Genomic DNA, 24,586 nt, shown 5'->3' on the forward strand with positions numbered 1-24,586 from the left:
TGTTTTTTTTTTTTATTAAGTCTCTCTCTACTGGGGGGGGGGCTACTGGGGGCACTACCAGGGGGGGGATTACTATGGGGGCACTACCAGGGGGGGATTTCTATGGTGGCACTACCGGGGGGGATTACTACTGGGGGCACTACAAGGGGGGGGACTACTACTACTGGGGGCACTACAAGGGGGGGGGACTACTATTACTGGGGGAACTACAAGGGGGGGACTACTACTACTGGGGGAACTACAAGGGGGGTGACTACTACTGGGGGCACTACAAGGGGGGGGGACTACTACTACTGGGAGAACTACAAAGGGGGACTACTACTACTGGGGGCACTACAAGGGGGGGCTACTACTGGGGGCACTGCAAGGGGAGAGGACTACTACTAGGGGCACTGCATAGGGAGGAGGGGACTACCACTGGGGGCACTGCGAGGGACCACTGCTGGGGGCTCTATATAAAGGGCAATACTGGGGGTACTGCATAGGGGGGAGACTACAACTGGGGCCACTATTTAAGGGACATTGCATAAAGGTTACCACTATTGGGGGCACTGCATGGGGGGGTGGACTGCTACTGGGGGCACTGCATAGGGGGTACCACTATTGGGGGCACTATATAAGGGGCTTACTACTGGGGGCACAAGGGGCAGTGAACAGGGGGGACCACTACTGGGGGAACTACTGGAGGCCTGCATAAGGGTGTTATCTCCTGTGGCACACAGGGGCACTGCATATGGGCACTACGACAGGGGGATGCCCCATATCTTTATTTTTACCTTACATTAATCCCATATGGACCCGCCTCCTCCCTGAAACACTTGAGGGGGGGCGGCGCCGTAGCACGCACGTTCTTCGGGCACCCTGGCTACATGCTACTCCTCTGCCAGGGCCGCCTGCATGCATTTGCCCCCCAGGCTAAAAGTTGCCAGCCAGCCCCTGCCCAGGGGTGTCTAACCCTCTCCCCGCGGCTACGACTTAACAGCACAGACGGTGTAATGGTTAGCATTACTGCTTCACAGCACTGAGGTCGTGGGTTCGATACCCACTACGGCCTTAACTGTGTGGAGTTTGTATATTCTCCCTGTACTTGCGTGGGTTTCCTCCGGGTACTCCGGTTTCCTCCCACATTCCAAAAATATACTGGTAGGTTAATTGACTCCCAGCAAAAATTAACCCTAGTGTGTATGTGTGTGAGCATGTGGTAGGGAATATAGACTGTAAGCTCCACTGGGGCAGGGACAGATGTGAATGGCCAAATATTCTCTGTAAAGTGCTGCGGAATATGTGTGCGCTATATAAATAACTGGTAATAATAATAATAACTATCCCTGGCTTACCTTAATCGGGATGCCGGGCATTGAGATTTTGGCGTGGGGCTAAAGATAGACGTTGGCATTTCATCGCCTAACTTTAGTCCCGGGTCGGCCTTCCGCTCTCGGGATTCCGATGGACGGCATTCCAGGCGGCGGTAATTTAACCGCATCCCAATTATACTTAGGTCCTTACATTATAGGCACATCCCTGTGAGAACTATACTTAGGGTCTTACATTATAGGCCCATTCCTGTGAGAATATAAAGGGCTTTACATTATACACAGACCCGTGAGAACTATACTTAGGGCCTTACATTATAGGCCATCCCTGTGAGGATTATATGTAGGGCCTTACATTATAGGACTTATATGCCCACTCCTGTGAGAAAATATATATGGCTTTACATTATAGGCACACCTCTGTGAGGTCTATCATGTAGGGCCTTACATTGTAGGTACACCTCTGAGAGAACTATACATAGTGCCTTACATTATAGACACACCTCTGAGAGAACTATACATGGTGCCTTACATTATAGGCCTACACCTGTGAGAACGATATATAGGGCCTTATATTATAGGCTCACAGGACCCTACATATAGTCCTGTGAGGACTATATGTAGGGTCTTACATTATAGGCCCACACCAGTTAGAACGATATCCAGGGCCTTACATTATAGACACATCTCTGTGAAAATAATACTTAGGACCTTACAATATAACCACACACCTGTGAGGACTATACTTAGGCCCTTACATTATAGGCACACCTCTGTGAGAACTATACAGATTATAGGCCCACCCCAATCAGCACCATATGTAGAGTCAGCTCCAGGACTCAAGCTCTGAGAGTCGCCCTTATCCATTAGGATGAAATTGGATCATTTGGTGCATAGCCCGAGCTGCTGGCTAGGCTTCACTGGAGCCTGAGCTTTCCTACATGATGCAGTTTTGCGATGTACAACATTGTACAGCGTGGGGTCACATGTGGTTCTATGATGGAACAATTCAGTGCACATTTGCATCATCAATCCCCCAGACTGACCACTTCCACAGTGAAGTGCACAATCCTAGGGGGAGGGTCTTGCTAGCGTGATTTGTGTGTGCATATGAAAAGCTCTCCCAACCCTCAGCAGAGCCCCCCTCCTAAAAAAAAATTAAAAATTGTGAGCCTCCCGAACTTTCTAGAAGAGTAGGTAAGTATAGAATAACATTTCAGGGGCTTATCAACATAAAGGGGCCACTGCAGTTGGGGCAGATGTAAAATGTGCAGAGAGATTTAGATAATAGAGGGGCAGGGGTGTATCTATAATGGTTGCAGGGGGGGCACACGGGCTCCTGGGTCCAGGTGGGACCTACACCGCACACCCTGCACCCATATAGCCTTACACTTACCTATCCGTAGTCTCCAGATGCGCTGCAGAGCAGCAAAAATCACTGGGAAAATTGAGGCGCTCTTTTTCCCAGTGACTCGTGCATGCGCAGTGCTGCTGTCCCCGGGACACCAGCGAGGGCGCCATTTTCCCAGTGACCTGCACATGTGCAGTAGATTCTGCCACAAAGTCAGAATCTACAGCACCGCAGCACTGCCAGAGAGAGGAGGGAGCACACATGGGGTCTGCACGTGGGCCCCATCCTCTCCTAAAACGCCCCTGAAACCTAACGCTATGTTATAATAAAGATGTCCAGCATTTGTGGGTGCATGCAAAAGTCGCCAATATTGACCCTGCATGCAAAAATAATAAATGTATTTGCACCACTTGCATGGAAACATAATTTACCCTGGTCAAAAGCTACTAACTCTTTTCTGCTTTACTCCCACCTCAGAATCAGCCCTAAAATATCCATGACCATTGTATATTACTGCTAGAATACAATTATCTTATGCAGATGGTCATGTGGTGAATGTCAGGTCCTTGCAGCTATGTGGTGATAGGGGAGGAGAAGGGGGTTGTTATTAATAAAATACAAACATTGATAAAATATCATATTCATGTTGTACATTGAGGATATTTGCAGTGTTTCCATTTAATACAATTATTTTTCTACCATATAAATAAGTTCTGTGGCATTTACCTCCAGATGCCTATTCTCATGTAACAATAATCTACATATAGATTGAAAAAAATAAATTGCACATGAGACTTTTCGCAGCTGATTATTAATTAGCATGAAACCATCAAGGACATTGAACACCTGCCAATGCTGCCATGTTAACATTGTTGTGTATGGAGGTTACGGCTATATTTCGTCTGCATTCTGGGCTAGGCCTGGTGTTATTCCATTTTATCAATTATTACCAGGAATTAAATGATTACTAGTAGTATTTCTTAGACAGGACATGTTTTTTTGCACAAGTGGAGGCAGAATTTTTTGGGGTTCAACCAATATTCAGGCAACGTGAACATTTTTTTCTCACTGTTCTCCATGGAATATAGCATGTAGTGCTGGCCGAATACCTGAGATACATCAAGCTTAGCAAATATAGCATATGCGCTTGCTTTAATAGAACTGCACCTCATACATGTCATATGAAAGCTTACGTCTGGGCAGGGGCGTACCTAAGTATTTGAAGGCTGCATAGCAAAAGTTTGTAAGGGCCCCTATGTACCACCCAATGGTGATAAATGTATATAACACATGTAACTTTGACAAGGAAAGTGGGCCACCCTAGGCTGTGGGCCCCATAGCAGCTGCACCCATTGCATCTATGGTAGTTACACCCATGCCCCCATGGTGCATTAGTACATTGATTAAATTAATTGTAGTGCACTTTTGTTTTCTCTTCTCCAAGAGAATCCCAGAGTGGAGAGGAGAGGTAGCTGAAAACTTTAGGGGGTGGGGCTGGACTCTCTCACGTCAGTAGGCCCCGCCCCTGTCATGGCAAAATGCCGCAGAACGCGCATCCGCAGTGAGGGGCTAGAGCCACAATGATGCAATTTGCTGCATTTTAGCCCCGCCCCCTCTCTACCCCACGATTCACAGCAATTATCTACCCATTCTGCCCACTTCACCAGCAAGTGGGTGGGATGAGGGAGATCCAGACACTCAGGGGACTACTCATAGTATCAGGATAATCCCACACCTGTAGGTATATAAGCATGAATGCTACTGCAAATAATCGGGAATGGCTGTCCTGTCTGCGCCATGGGCAGTGGGAGCCATTCCCGATAATTTCATAGATGTGTATTATGCTAACCCCCCAGTGCTTATCATGTAATTGTAATTGCATGTGTGCACATCCACCATGTGATCTTCGCACACTGCACAAGCCGAGTCTAAAGTAGAGATGTGCGCTGGACCATTTTTGATGGATTTGGCTCTGATTCGTTGTCCGGTTTTGGATTTGGATTTGCTAAACTGCCGTCACTGATTTTGAATTTGTATTTTTTTTTAAATTGACATAAAAAGCTAAAATCACATAATTTGGGCCTTTTTTTGTTCCTAGAGTATTATTAACCTCAATAACATTAATTTCCAGTCATTTCCAGTAAATTTTGACCACCTCCCAGCTGCGTGGATTCAGACTGCTTTTACACACACTCTCTGGGGTAACAGCGTACTGGGGTGCAGTGCACAGTACAAACAAATACAACAATTTTTATTTTTAAATTGGCAGCTTGGCTCACACTGCATGGAGTCAGACTGCTTTTGTGCACACGCTGTGGGGTAATACAGTGTGCTGGGGTGCAGTGCTCAGACCAGTACAAATACAACAATTTTTTTTATTATTTAAAAAATTTTTTGCTGACAAATATGGAGTCACACTGTGAACACAGTGGGTGGGGCCTGCAGAGTCAGTGCAGCACCACTATGATAGAATTAGACTAGTTAAAAAAACGTGAAAAATCCACCTTCCGCAAGCACCTGCAATCAAAAAAACACCAGAGGCATACTTGGGGACCCCCCTGTAGTCTATTTCGCTAGTTTTTAACATTGTCCCCCAACTTTCGTGTTTTTTCACCCCCAAAAAGAAAGTAATTTTTGGGGGTTTTCTTAAGTTTTTTTTTTTTTTTTGGACACAATTTACCTTTGGGGAACTATCTTAAGGCTGCACGGGGATTCCCTGACTTTCTTGTGTATGGAAGTTACGGCTATATTTTGTCAGCATTCTGGGCTAGGCCTGGTGTTATTCCATTTTATCAATTATTACCAGGAATATCAGGATACTCCCACACCTGTAGGTGTATAAGCAATAAGCACGAATGCTACTGCAGAATCTATATAATAATCGGGAATGGCTGTCCTGTCTCCGCCATGGGCAGTGGGAGCCATTCCCGATAATTTAATAGATGTGTATTATGTTACCCCTCCCCAGTGCTTATCATGTAATTGTAATTGCATGTGTACACAGTCTACACACCCACCATGTGATCTTCGCACACTGCTAAAGTAGAGATTTGCTGGATTTGGCTATGATTTGTAATCCGGTTTTGTATTTTTGTATTTGTATTTTTTTTTTAATTGACATAGAAAGCTAAAATCACATAATTTGGGCCTTTTTTTTGTTCCTAGAATATTATTAACCTCAATAACATTAATTTCCAGTAATTTATAGTCAAGTTTGACCAGAGCCGGCCCTAGCCAAATTAGTGCCCTAGGCAAGATTTTGGGTGGTGCCCCCTCCCCCCCATGGGATCTAGACACACACACATATGAGTATATATATATATGAGTATATGTATATATACATATATATGAGTATATATATATGTATGAGTATATGTATATATACTCATACATATATATATACTCATATATATATATATATATATATACACACACATATACATATACTCATATATAATTATATATATACATATACTCATATATAATATGTATATATATATATATATATATATATATATATATATATATATATATATATATATGAGTGCCGTCATATATACTGTATATAGCTGTGCTTCATATTATTTGTCCCACCCTGAGTCAGTCTTCTTACCTACACAGCGAGCGTTATTTTATAGTGGCTGTGGCTGGGACAAGATGGAGGCGGAGCCGTGAGTTGTTACTCATGGCTCTGCTCTGCAAGGGCCCATGGGAGGTGTGGCAGCGGCTGGGCATGCGCACCTTTGCTCCTCCGACCTGTACTGTCAGAATGAGCTTCTATGCAGAAGCTAATTCTGACTAAGGGGCCGGGAGCTGGGCGGATGCGGATGACAGTCACATGACCGGCCGCCGTGCTGCCCAATCGGAGAGCTCCGATCGCGGCAGCGCGCTGGGGGGTTAGCTGTGCCGGCGGGCTCTGGGTAGGTGCCGGTGGGACTGGGAGGGCCCTGCTTGATGGAAAATGCCCCTAGCATGCAGAGTCGCCCCTAGGCATTTGCTTATCATGCCTATGCCTAGGGCCGGCTCTGAGTTTGACCATCTCACAGCTGCGTGGACTGGACACAGCTTGCCACTTAGGCCCGTATTCAATATGTTTCGCACCCGCAATACTTTTTCGCTTGGCGGACTTTTCGCCTATATCGCGTGTTTTGGGTGCGGAAAGTTTTCACGAGCGTCCCCGCAATTCCCCGTATTCAATATGAAAGTACGCGAAAAACTGCACCCGGCAATACTTGAGCAGGCGGAAAGTCCTCTCCAAAATGGGGTAATCAGCCTGGCAACCCCCAAAAGATGCACTGACATGGGGGATTACTATGGATACCCCCAAATTGGCCTGCTGAAGGTATTTGGTGTATTTAAATGGTCTCAATAGGCGCTGCTTTGCGTAAATGGTTAAGTGGTGAAGAATAGCATTTTGTTTTATTTTCTGGAGAAAATAACTAGTCCCAGCAAATTTTGGGTACCTGAAAATGGGGGGGGGGGGGTAGCATATTTTAAAGTTGCTAAAGTATAGTTTAAAAAAACTTGAAAAATCCACCTGCCACAAGCACCTGCAATCCAAAAAACACCTGAGGCATACTTGGGGACCCCCCGTAGTCTATTTCGCTAGTTTGTAACATAGTTTCCCAACTTTCGTTTTTTTTTTTGTCCCCAAAAAGAAAGTTTGGTGTGTTCTTAAGTCTTTTTAAAAAAAATGTTTTGACGCAGTTTACCTTAGGGGGACTGTCTGAAGGCTGCACAGGGGTTCCTGCAATGTTGCACCCTAAAACCCCAAATCTGCACTTCTTTCCACCTGCTATTCATAAGCGAAACTTTTTTGACTATTACATTGCATTGACTTTGAAATTGAATATGGCGATACTTTTCCGCCAGGTGAAATGACGTCATCGGCACTTTTTCGCCGATCTCGGCTTTTCGCTCCAAATTGAATACGGGCCTTAGATGGACATAGTGACAGCACAGCCCTTAGAGATGGACATAGTGACAGCACAGCCCCTTAGAGATGGACATAGTGACAGCACAGCCCCTTAGAGATGGACATACTGACAGCACAGCCCCTTAGAGATGGACATACTGACAGCACAGCCCCTTAGAGATGGACACAGCCCTCATTGAGAGTTGATGGCAAAACAGAGGCAGCTTGGAAAGGTAAGCAGAGAGCACAGGGTACCTTGTGCTAAAAGGGGCGCTAAGGCTGGGGTGGGCACAAGCGGCATGGGTTTAGCGGTTCTATATCCTCCTCACCCTGCATTCTATACAGTAGCTGTACATATGCCATTAGTGAGAGTCACAGTGAGGAGTGAGGGGCTGGTGTGAGGACTTGGAGGAGCGTATTAGTACTGGCTGCCCGGGTCCCTGACCGGTCACCTAATGTCACCCCTCTGCTATCTGGCTGTTATCTATCCATATCTCACACTGAATATATATATGTGTGTACTGTGTCTGTATATATGTACATGCTTGTAGAATGCAAGTCCATATCTCATATATACATATATAGATTTGAAGTTTGCAGGGGGGCGTCTAACACCCTAGCACTGCCCATGCCTGCATTGCAGTGTACAATAGCTAGCAATCCAGAAAATGACAGGACCAAAATACTAGTTTAAGATAATTCTTATTGATTTTTTTTGGGGGGGCAGCTACCATTGGGAGATCCCTATTCCTCAAAATCTTTTTTTAAGAAGAGCAATATAAAAGTCACGTTTATAAATATATTCTTTCAAATTTGATCAATAAAAAAATAGGGCACTTCAACAAACCCCTGACACAGGCAAATGCCCGATTTGGCCTAATTTTTTTTTTGCTAGGCAACAGTCTCTGTCTAATTTGCCTGCACAAATAAGTGTATCCATTTGGCATGCAGGACAATTAACCAGATCACTCCTGGCGTAACTGTGGATTTGTAGTGTGGGACGATGTTTTTTAACATAAATCATTGTGATTTGTTATAAGAAAATTGACGCTATTTGTCATTTTCTCTGGTTTATTTTCTTCAGGCTGCTATTAATGTTTTATGGTTTAGGACTACCGTCACATCGACTGTAACATGGCACATGTTTTAGTAAGCAGAGAGGCTTTGAAACAATTCTCTGAGGTCTATCTGTACTGTGACATCCTCATTCTCTGACTTTGCCTGACACATGACATGATATGATCTTTGAGAGTTTGTCTGCGCCTGGCAGCCATTTTTGTTAGCCCTCCAGAGAGATTTACAAAGGAGATAATGATTAGTACGAGAACAGGTAAGAGAAATGGCAGGTGCACGCTTAAAAGGTTATTAACTTGCTATCTATCTATCTATCTATCTATCTATCTATCTATCTCTGACTTTGCAATAAAACAAAGCCTCTTTCTTTCAGAACCTGTAATCTAGTATTTTATGCATTGAGAAATAAAGGGACTTGGCCAAGGTCACTAGCAGCTAACTCAGGAATCGATCCAGAATCTCCTGCCTCAAATTCACTGTCACAGTTTGTGGAGCTGACAGCTGTGCTTTTCCCTTTCCCATCTATAACGAATTGTATTCAATCGAATTGCACCTGCTAACATGCCTCATAATAGATATAAATGTAATTGTCTACCTGCAGTAAATGGATTGTATAAAAGCAAATCTCCAGATTGTGCAGTACAGAAGTTGTGAAAGGGGCGGTATTGGGTGATATCATAATCCGTTACCTGAAACACAAGGATGATAATTACATTAGGGAAAGTGGTGGACTAGGAACTGGTTTTATACGTTATCGGTCATCCTGGGAGTCATTGCTCTCTTCTAATTTGTCATGACTCAGGATGTGGCTCATGTCTAGTTCTTGAAAACTCCTTGGGGTATATAAAGTGAGAGTTTGTAGAAGGGGAGATGTTGCCCATAGCAACCAATCAGATTCTAGCTATTATCTTCTAGAAAGTGCCAGTAAAATGTTAATTAGAATCTGATTGGTTGCTACTGGCAACATCTCCACTTCTAAAAACTATCACTTTAGTAAATAATACCCCCTTGTCACCACAGTTCTTTTTGATCTATTTGAGAGCAGAGTTCTCTCCAGAGAATGTTGACCTATTTTAAATTTTGTTATTCATTACTTGATTTATTAGGTTATTTGCAAACATTTTTATATATTATTTGGCTACAGTAGCTTAGGTTCAAGAGAAAAACAAACACACGTAAGATTACTGGCTTTGCTCTAGTACCTACCACTTGCAGTATATATATAAGTTCAAACATTGGACCTCATGCAGAGTCGGTCGTTGCGGCCGCACGCTCGTACGCCACCGATTTTCGCTAAACTGCGCATGCGTAAAATTCGCAATGCGCATACTAGCTATTACGATCAGAAATTGCTCTCTTCTTCAACTTGGCCAGGTCGTTAGTTTGAGTGACAGGATGAGGCGTTTGTGGGTGGTAACAGGGGAAGGTGCTTGTGAACGGGGGAGTGGAGATCCGAACGCAGGCGTGCCTGACTATGCAAACGGCATTTTATGGGAGTGCATAATTAACTAAATAGCGTCATGGCACACGTGACATGGGAGGATTTTACACTGACTTGATCGTAGTGCTTAAGAGAGGGTATGGTCAACCTGAAGCTCTACGACCAGCTCCGATGGTCTCAATTAATCCTTATATGCCCGGAGATGACGTGTAATGCCAACGAGAAGGGGGCGTATTTTTAATCTTACGGCCGCATCCTCGTCCAGCTAACAATCACATCTTAACGACACAACTTGCAAGCGCTTCATTTGCATATCCGGCCCCTTTTTCCATACGACCGTGCGGCTGTAACGACCGACTCTGAATAAAGTCCATTATGTGAACTGAATGTCAAATGTTTTGTTGACATGTGTGTATTATTAATAAATCCATTAAATAGAGCAGACAGCATCCAAAAACACACAATGCTCCCAAAGGTGATTAATAGGGCGGGATGTACTAAGCATCTGTCATGCCGTACATATTGCCACTTATCGGGTACATACCGGTGTACGCCGAATGATGTGTCGCTCCATGCTGCATCATCTCATCTGTTTTGCTATAGAGCAGATGGGACAATGCGATGAGCGACCCGCGAGCACCCGCGATGGGCGTACACACAATATATCTTTCTGATCCGCGTCGGAACAATATATCATAAGACAGGTCGCAAAGTGTTTACCCAGCTATTATGCAGGGTATAAAAGCTAACCATAGTAGCAGGGGCGTTTTAAGAGAGGAGGGGGCCCATGTGCACTCCCTGTGCAGGGCCCCCTCCTCTCTCCCCGGTGGCCGGCAGCCGACTGACGCGGCTAGCCAGCCACTGGAGCCATAGTAGACTCCGGGTACACTCTAGTGCCTGGAGTCTACTGCGCATGCGCAGAACACCGGAAAAATGGCCGCGTCGGCCATTTTCCGGAGTTTTGAGCAGCGCAGACACGCGACGTGGGACCACGGACAGGCAAGTCTAAAATAATATGGGTGCAGTGTGTTCGGTGCGGGGCCCCCCTGGACCCGGGGGGCCCGTGTGCCCCGCACACACTGCACCCATTGTAGATACGCCACTGCATAGTAGCAGCTGGTTCTAATGTTCAGTTCTAGAAGGAAGGGAGAAGGGTGCAAATAATATCTATGTTATCATTTAAATCTCCAGCTCATTAGTTATTAGAATTTAGAACAAATTCTATTAAATTTGCTTTAAACTACCATGTGACTAGTTCTAAAATATATATGATATGAGTTGTTAATGTAGTATTGTTCAAAGATCTAGAATTTTATAATAGTTCATTTCAGAAGCTGATAACTCATTTTTTTCAAACAATAAGGGTGATTTCTTCAAAGGAAAATATATATCGGCTGTGTCCATAAATAGGAGCCTGCCCGCGTCCGATAGTTTGGCACTCTCCTGCTAGAATGCTTTGTGTGACAATCTGCAGATTTGGGAAATGCACATGTCAGCAAAGGTAACAATTGCGCTTCCATTTACTGCCTGCTATTACATTACAGCACCCCCATCAATAATTAGGTTTCCTTTTTGTCTTCAAAACGTCTGCTGTGGAAGTCTCATTTACCTCTAAGAGCTTATGGCAGAAATGGAAATAGCTACACTTATTGCAAGTGTCACAACTTTATTTAAATGCATACATCAGCGGTTCCCAAACAGGGTACCATGGCACCCTGGGGAGCCTCCGGGCACTTGCAGGGGTGCCACGGGGTGGTGGTCCAGGACTAAATAAAATTATTTATGGTCAGTGTGATAGTGGCTGCCAATCATAAAATGTGTGGACAAACAGCGCTGGCGCTGTTTGGGCCTGTCAAATTTTTGTTTATTATCATTCTTGCTAGTAGCTTCCTCTTATTTCATCCCCAGCATCTCCTAGCCTCCCCTATCTCTTCCCTGGCCCTTCCCCATGAAGCCATGACCCTTTTTTGGGTGCATTATGTCCCTTTGAAAAATGAGGGGGGCGCCAATGCTCTTTCTTGGCACAGGGCACCAAAAAGTCTAGTTACGGCTCTGCTGCCCACCACCACATAACTGTTTTTCTGAATTTCTCAATGAGAAACAATTGGCCTAGGGGTGCCATGAAAGAAATGCTGATACTCTAGGGCGCCATGATTCAGGAAAGTTTGGGAACCACTGGCATACACTATTGCTGGGTATACACTATGAAACATACTACATAAGATCTTGCAAAAGGTGCTTCAATTAAAGCAACGGCTTAAGGTCTGATTACCACTAGTTTTGGTAGTTTACGGTAATTCTGTAGTGACTCCAAATATGCGCAGGCTTCATATATATCTTCTTCCTCGGATTAAAATCTTGCTTGGTATTCATATGCAGGATATGGAGAATTGCTTGAGCTCTTGGATAGTCGGGATCAAAGGCCCCGATCTATGAATGTCTGGTCATCGCTGTCCGTCATAGATCAAACGTTGTGCAATAAGCCCCATCTTGCTGCACTTATATCTGTGTGTATAGGGACGACAGTGCAGTAAATACATATGACTGCACAAAGCAAAAGAAATAGCCATTGTGTTTTTATCGCCAGCAAATAATTGTTGTATTTTATTTTTTGTTCTATTCTACACAGTGGTGTAACTGGAAATTTTGGGGCCACATAACAAAGTTTTGAAGGGTCCCACAAGGTTTCTTTGTTTCCCTGGACCAGCTGTTGTCAGGCTCCATAACAGTTGTTACCCCTGCTGCTGTGGTAGTTGCCAGGGCAGGAACAGGACATCGATACCTTAACATTGATGTTCAGGGGCAAACGCAGGATTTTTAGAGGGGGTTTTACACACACACACACACACACACGTACTGTGTGTGTGTGTATATATATAGTATATATATATATATATTATATATATATATATATATATAAATAATACATACACACATATGTATGTATACATATATACTCACATATACATATATACATACACACACCTACTGTATGTCACACATACATTACACACACACTTACCTTGCAGCAACTGCAGGTTGTAGACCTGGTGAGGATGGGACCTGGCAGACTGGCACCATGTCATTAGGCCCCTCCCCCTCTCCTCCAGACTGACCCGCAAATTGCCGCATTTTGCCATGAGGGGCGGAGCTTAAGAAGATGGTGCCTGCTCTCCAGTCTGTCAGGGGGGGTTCTGGGTACTCAGAACACCCCCCTGCGTGCGCTAGTGATGTTACCAGCAATGTTGCCATCGACACATCACACATTTGACCTCTCACCACTGTCTTCTCCAAAAGGGAGGCGCCAGTCAGAATGCAGCAGGAGCTAGTAGGAGAGGAAATTGAATATGAACAAACATCACTACAAAATCATTGTTGGTGGGAGAATATTGACTTCTCACCATTTATGACAAAATATCATGCATCAACTTAATGTTATCGATGTTTGCACAACATCGGTGTCAATGTCCCATCCCTTTACCAAAGCTCTTCCTGTACATTTTGGGGTCCAGAGCAGACCGAGCAGTTCCACCCCCCCCCACTTCTGCAAATCGGTTGCACAGCCATGGGCGTAACTACAATAGATGCAAGGGGTGCAGCTGCTATGGGGCCCAGAGTTTAGGGGGCCCATCGTCCTTGTCAAAGTTACATGTGTTATTTACATTTTTTTACCATTTGGTGGGACATTGGGGACCTTACAAACTTTTGCTATGGGGCCTTCAAATATCTACAGTAGTTACACCACTGCGCACAGCCTTCTGTTACTCTACAATATATCTTATTTTAAATGTGCTTTTGTTTATCATCCTAAATCCATCATTTGTGTAGGTTGTAAGTCACTTATCAGCTTCCTGAAGTCTAATGCTGGGTACTCACTTGAGCGACGGGCATTTGTTCCGACAATGAATGCCCTTGAACGGGGATTGCCCGTACACACTGGAACAAGTTAATGAACGATGGAACGATCACTGTTCCGTCTTTCATTAACTTACTACAGGTTACTAGTGATATCGCGAAGTTCATACATGCCTACTCTCCCGGAAGTCTGCTGGAGGCTCCCGTTTTCTCGGGTAACCCCCCGCACCCCCAGAAGAGTAGGAATATCTTCCGCACCCCGCCCACTTCCTAGTGAAGTGGGCAGGATGGGGAGATTTTACGAGGAATTTTCGGGTCTGCGAGTAGGGGGCTTGGCTAAAATCCCGTGAATTGCCTAATGACGTATACAGTCCGGCCCCACCCCCCGAACATGTCACAGAATCTCCTCTCCAGGGCTTCTCCCGAGGAGGGGATTTAGAATGTCAGTAAGTATGGCTGTTTGATATGCATCACATCAAACCTAGCGACCATCGCTAGCAAACTGGGGAATGCGCAATCGCTCATACACACTGAGCGGTGTAGGCGATTTGTCTTTACGAAATGACAAATCAGCCCGACATCGCTCCAGTGTGTATCCATCTTAACTCACATTTTGTGTGGGTCAATGGCCACTCAAAGTTACATTTGGTGTTATAACATGCAAAGCAAGACTGTAAAATTAAAAAAACCTGAATGTGGGCATTGATGGTTTGTAGGGTAAATAACATAACATGTCTTCCATAGACTGCCCAAAGGGATATGTTAACTCTTTCTAAGCATTGGCGATCTAACAGTTAAGTATAAGAAAATAACTGACTGTCCCACCAACTGCTGGCTCTACTGAACCTAAATTTTCTCATCTGTTTCACAGATGTTTGCTTGGGGCATGGGCAGGTGGCCAAATCTGCTACACACTGCCAAGCGCAAGTACAATTCAAACAAAGAAATTGCTCATTTACAGCAAGTATCATGTATCTCAGCCAATTTGTACTTTAAATATGTTTTTGCTAACATATCACTTACTGCATATGTCACTGTATCATATGGTATTTAATAACAGCAGGGAAGGCATCAGAAAATGTTAATGTAAACATATAAATATGTAGGAGGGGTGCGGTGCGGTGCCTGCTGCCGTGCAGGTGTACTCCTGTGGCTAACTTTGCGTCACACCCTCTCACCTTCAGGCAGTGTCGGACTGGGGCATGAAGAGCCCACCAGGGAAATGCAACAGAAGGGGCCCACTGAAGGGGCGTGACCAGCCATTACATAGGCGTGGTCATCAACTGGAGGGGTGTGGGCAGAGATAACTTTAGGAAACTAAAGATGAAAAAAATATGAATGGAGGCCAGGTTGTTGCACAGATTGAACATTACAGAATGTGTACAACAATGGGGGAGAGGGAATTGAGTAGTTGTGGCCAGATTACTGGCAACCAGGAATAGGATCAGGGATAGTAGGAACAGTAAAGGATCCAGGGGGAGGTGTGTTGGGGGGCAATCACGGACCCTTTTCCCGGCAGGGTAGTGCCCATGCAGCAGGACTTGGATTTTTTCTTAGCAACCAGGTATATTAAACTGAAGCATTTCACCCTGTGCTGATTCCCCAAAAACTACTGGAATCGGTATGATATCGCGGCTGCAGTATGGCTGGAAGTTCGAATCGTGGCAGCCCGACAAAACAGCAGAGCCCGGCAGCGGAAGCCCGACAGCGCTGGAAATCCCGATTGTCGCTAAGGTAAGCATAAATTAATCTAACCTAACCCCCCCTAAACCCCCCTTACGGGTGCCTAACCCTAACCTCCCCCCCAAGTGCCTAACCCTAATCCCCCCTTCCCCGCTGCCTAAACCTAAGTCCCCCATGGGGGTGCCTAACCCTAACCCTCCCTAACCCTCCCTCCCCCTAGCCTGACCCTAACCCTCCCGGGGGGTGCCTAACCCTAAGTCCCCCCTGGGTGCCCTAAACCTAACCCTCCCCCCCCCCGCTCAGTATGCCGGGCGCCGGTCTCCCGGCGTCGGGGAAGTGACAGGCGTCTAGATATAGATGCCGGTCATTTATCCCACGGCGGGATAAAGCAGTCGGCTTCCCGATTGTATACCAAACTACTAGCCTTGGCTTAATTTAAGGCGTTTTCTATGCCATTCACTCTGCTGGGTGCAGCTGTGGCTATCTGGACCCTCCTCCTTATTGTCTTCCTCCACAGACCTCACACCTTAGTGGAGCGGGACATCATTGCTGGTTCTGGGTGGGTGTGCAGAAATTAGTCAACTGCTCAAAGACAAGTGTACAAACAAATAACTACATGCCTGCAAAGGTATCCACATGCCCATATAGACAGGGCACAGGTAAGCCCATGCCCACACTTGCACGAGCACACTGCACAAGTAAACACAACACACTACCACCCTATTCTAGTCTGAGAATCATTATATAAGGGATGTGAACGGTGCCACTTTTCCTCTTTAAATACAGTAAACCAGTAGAAAGTGTAATTTGTTACAAAATACATATTTCTTTAAATGCAGGTAGATTGGACATTTTATTTTACTTTTCCAATTTGTGATATTCCAGGGTTGCCATGTGCATGAAATAACTGCTCCAGCAGGACGGCATAGTCTTAATGACTGAGTGCTGTTAAGGCGCACACACATGTAACCTCAGCACACATCTGCGCACACAGAGTCCCAAGCACTCATGCACACTGACAGAGATCCAACACACATGCACACCCGCAGAGTCCCTGCACTTATGTATACCCACAGAGTCCCAGCACACCCAAAGTCCCGGCACACATGCACACCCCACGTAGTCTCCCGGCACACATGCACACCCCACGCAGTCTCCTGGCACACACACAAACACACATGCAGTCTCAGCACACACACCCCATGCAGTCTCAGCACACACACATGAACTCACATGCAGTCTCAGCACACACACCCCATGCAGTCGCAGCACACACACATGAACTCACATGCAGTCTCAGCACACACACCCCATGCAGTCTCAGCATACACACAAACACACATGCAGTTAGCACACACACCCCATGCAGTCTCAGCACACACACATAAACACACATGCAGTCTCAGCACACACACCCCATGCAGTCTCAGCACACACACATAAACACACATGCAGTCTCAGCACACACACCCCATGCAGTCTCAGCACACACACATAACCACACATGCAGTCTCAGCACACACACCCCATGCAGTCTCAGCACACACACCCCATGCAGTCTCAGCACACACATAACCACACATGCAGTCTCAGAACACACACCCCATGCAGTCTCAGCACACACACATAACCACACATGCAGTCTCAGCACACACATGCAGTCTCACCACACACACCCCATGCAGTCTCAGCATACACACAAACACACATGCAGTTAGCACACACACCCCATGCAGTCTCAGCACACACACATGAACTCACATGCAGTCTCAGCACACACACCCCATGCAGTCGCAGCACACATACACGCATGCAGTCTCAGCACACACACCCCATGCAGTCTCAGCACACACACCCCATGCAGTCTCAGCACACACATAACCACACATGCAGTCTCAGAACACACACCCCATGCAGTCTCAGCACACACACATAACCACACATGCAGTCTCAGCACACACATGCAGTCTCACCACACACACCCCATGCAGTCTCAGCATACACACAAACACACATGCAGTTAGCACACACACCCCATGCAGTCTCAGCACACACACATGAACTCACATGCAGTCTCAGCACACACACCCCATGCAGTCGCAGCACACATACACGCATGCAGTCTCAGCACACACACCCCATGCAGTCTCAGCACACACACAAACACACATGCAGTCTCAGCACACACACCCCATGCAGTCTCAGCACACACATAACCACACATGCAGTCTCAGAACACACACCCCATGCAGTCTCAGCACACACACATAACCACACATGCAGTCTCAGCACACACACCCCATGCAGTCTCAGCATACACACAAACACACATGCAGTTAGCACACACACCCCATGCAGTCTCAGCAAACACACATAAACACACATGCAGTCTCAGCACACACACATAAACACACATGCAGTCTCAGCACACACACATAAACACACATGCAGTCTCAGCACACACACCCCATGTAGTCTCAGCATACACACAAACACACATGCAGTTAGCACACACACCCCATGCAGTCTCAGCATACACACACCAGTAAAGAAGTTAGCACACACACCCCATGCAGTCTCAGCACACACACATAACCACACATGCAGTCTCAGCACACACACCCCATGCAGTCTCAGCACACACACATAACCACACATGCAGTCTCAGCACACACACCCCATGCAGTCTCAGCACACACACCCCATGCAGTCTCAGCACACACACATAAACACACATGCAGTCTCAGCACACACACAAACACACCCCATGCAGTCTCAGCACACACACCCCATGCAGTCTCAGCACACACATAACCACACATGCAGTCTCAGAACACACACCCCATGCAGTCTCAGCACACACACATAACCACACATGCAGTCTCAGCACACACATGCAGTCTCAGCACACACACCCCATGCAGTCTCAGCACACACACATAACCACACATGCAGTCTCAGCACACACACCCCATGCAGTCTCAGCACACACACATAAACACACATGCAGTCTCAGCACACACACAAACACACCCCATGCAGTCTCAGCACACACACCCCATGCAGTCTCAGCACACACATAACCACACATGCAGTCTCAGAACACACACCCCATGCAGTCTCAGCACACACACATAACCACACATGCAGTCTCAGCACACACATGCAGTCTCACCACACACACCCCATGCAGTCTCAGCACACACACATAACCACACATGCAGTCTCAGCACACACACCCCATGCAGTCTCAGCACACACACCCCATGCAGTCTCAGCAAACACACACATGCAGTCTCAGCACACACACCCCATGCAGTCTCAGCACACACATGCAGTCTCACCACACACACCCCATGCAGTCTCAGCACACACACAAACACACATGCAGTCTCAGCACACACACCCCATGCAGTCTCAGCACACACACCCCATGCAGTCTCAGCACACACACACATGCAGTCTCAGCAAACACACCCCATTCAGTCTCAGCACACACACCCCATGCAGTCTCAGCACACACACAAACACACATGCAGTCTCAGCACACACACATAAACACACATGCAGTCTCAGCACACACACATAAACACACATGCAGTCTCAGCACACACACATAAACACACATGCAGTCTCAGCACACACACATAACCACACATGCAGTCTCAGCACACACACATAACCACACATGCAGTCTCAGCACACACACCCCATGCAGTCTCAGCACACACACCCCATTCAGTCTCAGCACACACACCCCATGCAGTCTCAGCAAACACACCCCATGCAGTCTCAGCACACACACCCCATGCAGTCTCAGCACACACACCCCATGCAGTCTCAGCACACACACATAACCACACATGCAGTCTCAGCACACACACATAACCACACATGCAGTCTCAGCACACACACCCCATGCAGTCTCAGCACACACACATAAACACACATGCAGTCTCAGCACACACACAAACACACCCCATGCAGTCTCAGCACACACACCCCATGCAGTCTCAGCACACACATAACCACACATGCAGTCTCAGAACACACACCCCATGCAGTCTCAGCACACACACATAACCACACATGCAGTCTCAGCACACACATGCAGTCTCACCACACACACCCCATGCAGTCTCAGCATACACACAAACACACATGCAGTTAGCACACACACCCCATGCAGTCTCAGCACACACACATAACCACACATGCAGTCTCAGCACACACACCCCATGCAGTCTCAGCACACACACATAACCACACATGCAGTCTCAGCACACACACCCCATGCAGTCTCAGCACACACACATAAACACACATGCAGTCTCAGCACACACACAAACACACCCCATGCAGTCTCAGCACACACACCCCATGCAGTCTCAGCACACACATAACCACACATGCAGTCTCAGAACACACACCCCATGCAGTCTCAGCACACACACATAACCACACATGCAGTCTCAGCACACACATGCAGTCTCACCACACACACCCCATGCAGTCTCAGCATACACACAAACACACATGCAGTTAGCACACACACCCCATGCAGTCTCAGCAAACACACATGCAGTTAGCACACACACCCCATGCAGTCTCAGCAAACACACATAAACACACATGCAGTCTCAGCACACACACCCCATGCAGTCTCAGCACACACACAAACACACATGCAGTCTCAGCACACACACATAACCACACATGCAGTCTCAGAACACACACCCCATGCAGTCTCAGCACACACATAACCACACATGCAGTCTCAGAACACACACACATGCAGTCTCAGCAAACACACACATGCAGTCTCAGCAAACACACCCCATTCAGTCTCAGCACACACATGCAGTCTCACCACACACACCCCATGCAGTCTCAGCACACACACAAACACACATGCAGTCTCAGCACACACACCCCATGCAGTCTCAGCACACACACACATGCAGTCTCAGCACACACACACATGCAGTCTCAGCACACACACACATGCAGTCTCAGCACACACACCCCATTCAGTCTCAGCACACACACCCCATTCAGTCTCAGCACACACACAAACACACATGCAGTTAGCACACACACCCCATGCAGTCTCAGCAAACACACACATGCAGTCTCAGCACACACACCCCATGCAGTCTCAGCACACACATGCAGTCTCACCACACACACCCCATGCAGTCTCAGCACACACACAAACACACATGCAGTCTCAGCACACACACCCCATGCAGTCTCAGCACACACACAAACACACATGCAGTCTCAGCACACACACCCCATGCAGTCGCAGCACACATACACGCATGCAGTCTCAGCACACACACCCCATGCAGTCTCAGCACACACACAAACACACATGCAGTCTCAGAACACACACCCCATGCAGTCTCAGCACACACACCCCATGCAGTCTCAGCACACACATAACCACACATGCAGTCTCAGAACACACACCCCATGCAGTCTCAGCACACACACATAACCACACATGCAGTCTCAGCACACACATGCAGTCTCAGCACACACACCCCATGCAGTCTCAGCATACACACAAACACACATGCAGTTAGCACACACACCCCATGCAGTCTCAGCAAACACACATAAACACACATGCAGTCTCAGCACACACACATAAACACACATGCAGTCTCAGCACACACACATAAACACACATGCAGTCTCAGCACACACACCCCATGTAGTCTCAGCATACACACAAACACACATGCAGTTAGCACACACACCCCATGCAGTCTCAGCATACACACACCAGTAAAGAAGTTAGCACACACACCCCATGCAGTCTCAGCACACACACATAACCACACATGCAGTCTCAGCACACACACCCCATGCAGTCTCAGCACACACACATAACCACACATGCAGTCTCAGCACACACACCCCATGCAGTCTCAGCACACACACCCCATGCAGTCTCAGCACACACACATAAACACACATGCAGTCTCAGCACACACACAAACACACCCCATGCAGTCTCAGCACACACACCCCATGCAGTCTCAGCACACACATAACCACACATGCAGTCTCAGAACACACACCCCATGCAGTCTCAGCACACACACATAACCACACATGCAGTCTCAGCACACACATGCAGTCTCAGCACACACACCCCATGCAGTCTCAGCACACACACATAACCACACATGCAGTCTCAGCACACACACCCCATGCAGTCTCAGCACACACACATAAACACACATGCAGTCTCAGCACACACACAAACACACCCCATGCAGTCTCAGCACACACACCCCATGCAGTCTCAGCACACACATAACCACACATGCAGTCTCAGAACACACACCCCATGCAGTCTCAGCACACACACATAACCACACATGCAGTCTCAGCACACACATGCAGTCTCACCACACACACCCCATGCAGTCTCAGCACACACACATAACCACACATGCAGTCTCAGCACACACACCCCATGCAGTCTCAGCACACACACCCCATGCAGTCTCAGCAAACACACACATGCAGTCTCAGCACACACACCCCATGCAGTCTCAGCACACACATGCAGTCTCACCACACACACCCCATGCAGTCTCAGCACACACACAAACACACATGCAGTCTCAGCACACACACCCCATGCAGTCTCAGCACACACACCCCATGCAGTCTCAGCACACACACACATGCAGTCTCAGCAAACACACCCCATTCAGTCTCAGCACACACACCCCATGCAGTCTCAGCACACACACAAACACACATGCAGTCTCAGCACACACACATAAACACACATGCAGTCTCAGCACACACACATAAACACACATGCAGTCTCAGCACACACACATAAACACACATGCAGTCTCAGCACACACACATAACCACACATGCAGTCTCAGCACACACACATAACCACACATGCAGTCTCAGCACACACACCCCATGCAGTCTCAGCACACACACCCCATTCAGTCTCAGCACACACACCCCATGCAGTCTCAGCAAACACACCCCATGCAGTCTCAGCAAACACACCCCATGCAGTCTCAGCACACACACCCCATGCAGTCTCAGCACACACACATAACCACACATGCAGTCTCAGCACACACACATAACCACACATGCAGTCTCAGCACACACACCCCATGCAGTCTCAGCACACACACATAAACACACATGCAGTCTCAGCACACACACAAACACACCCCATGCAGTCTCAGCACACACACCCCATGCAGTCTCAGCACACACATAACCACACATGCAGTCTCAGAACACACACCCCATGCAGTCTCAGCACACACACATAACCACACATGCAGTCTCAGCACACACATGCAGTCTCACCACACACACCCCATGCAGTCTCAGCATACACACAAACACACATGCAGTTAGCACACACACCCCATGCAGTCTCAGCACACACACATAACCACACATGCAGTCTCAGCACACACACCCCATGCAGTCTCAGCACACACACATAACCACACATGCAGTCTCAGCACACACACCCCATGCAGTCTCAGCACACACACATAAACACACATGCAGTCTCAGCACACACACAAACACACCCCATGCAGTCTCAGCACACACACCCCATGCAGTCTCAGCACACACATAACCACACATGCAGTCTCAGAACACACACCCCATGCAGTCTCAGCACACACATAACCACACATGCAGTCTCAGCACACACATGCAGTCTCACCACACACACCCCATGCAGTCTCAGCATACACACAAACACACATGCAGTTAGCACACACACCCCATGCAGTCTCAGCAAACACACATGCAGTTAGCACACACACCCCATGCAGTCTCAGCAAACACACATAAACACACATGCAGTCTCAGCACACACACCCCATGCAGTCTCAGCACACACACAAACACACATGCAGTCTCAGCACACACACATAACCACACATGCAGTCTCAGAACACACACCCCATGCAGTCTCAGCACACACATAACCACACATGCAGTCTCAGAACACACACACATGCAGTCTCAGCAAACACACACATGCAGTCTCAGCAAACACACCCCATTCAGTCTCAGCACACACATGCAGTCTCACCACACACACCCCATGCAGTCTCAGCACACACACAAACACACATGCAGTCTCAGCACACACACCCCATGCAGTCTCAGCACACACACACATGCAGTCTCAGCACACACACACATGCAGTCTCAGCACACACACACATGCAGTCTCAGCACACACACCCCATTCAGTCTCAGCACACACACCCCATTCAGTCTCAGCACACACACAAACACACATGCAGTTAGCACACACACCCCATGCAGTCTCAGCAAACACACACATGCAGTCTCAGCAAACACACACATGCAGTCTCAGCACACACACCCCATGCAGTCTCAGCACACACATGCAGTCTCACCACACACACCCCATGCAGTCTCAGCACACACACAAACACACATGCAGTCTCAGCACACACACCCCATGCAGTCTCAGCACACACACCCCATGCAGTCTCAGCACACACACACATGCAGTCTCAGCAAACACACCCCATTCAGTCTCAGCACACACACCCCATGCAGTCTCAGCACACACACCCCATGCAGTCTCAGCACACACACCCCATGCAGTCTCAGCACACACACAAACACACATGCAGTCTCAGCACACACACATAAACACACATGCAGTCTCAGCACACACACATAAACACACATGCAGTCTCAGCACACACACATAAACACACATGCAGTCTCAGCACACACACATAACCACACATGCAGTCTCAGCACACACACATAACCACACATGCAGTCTCAGCACACACACCCCATGCAGTCTCAGCACACACACCCCATTCAGTCTCAGCACACACACCCCATGCAGTCTCAGCAAACACACCCCATGCAGTCTCAGC

The 24,586-nt window shown here is 47.3% G+C and overlaps 1 protein-coding gene across 1 annotated transcript in view; it reads left to right on the forward strand.

Annotated features, from left to right (window-relative positions):
• Positions 1-8,890: 8,890 nt before the first annotated feature.
• Positions 8,891-24,586, forward strand: part of MYO3B (myosin IIIB) — a 420,510-nt gene continuing 404,814 nt past the window's right edge. The window contains exons 1-2 of the mRNA XM_088474539.1: positions 8,891-8,909; positions 12,474-12,624. Of these exons, the coding sequence (XP_088330665.1) occupies positions 8,891-8,909; positions 12,474-12,624 (170 nt within the window). The remainder of the gene's footprint in view (positions 8,910-12,473; positions 12,625-24,586) is intronic.

Source organism: Taudactylus pleione, unplaced genomic scaffold (genome assembly GCF_031769625.1).
Source record: "Taudactylus pleione unplaced genomic scaffold, aTauple2 ptg000004l, whole genome shotgun sequence".
NCBI lineage: Eukaryota > Metazoa > Chordata > Amphibia > Anura > Myobatrachidae > Taudactylus > Taudactylus pleione.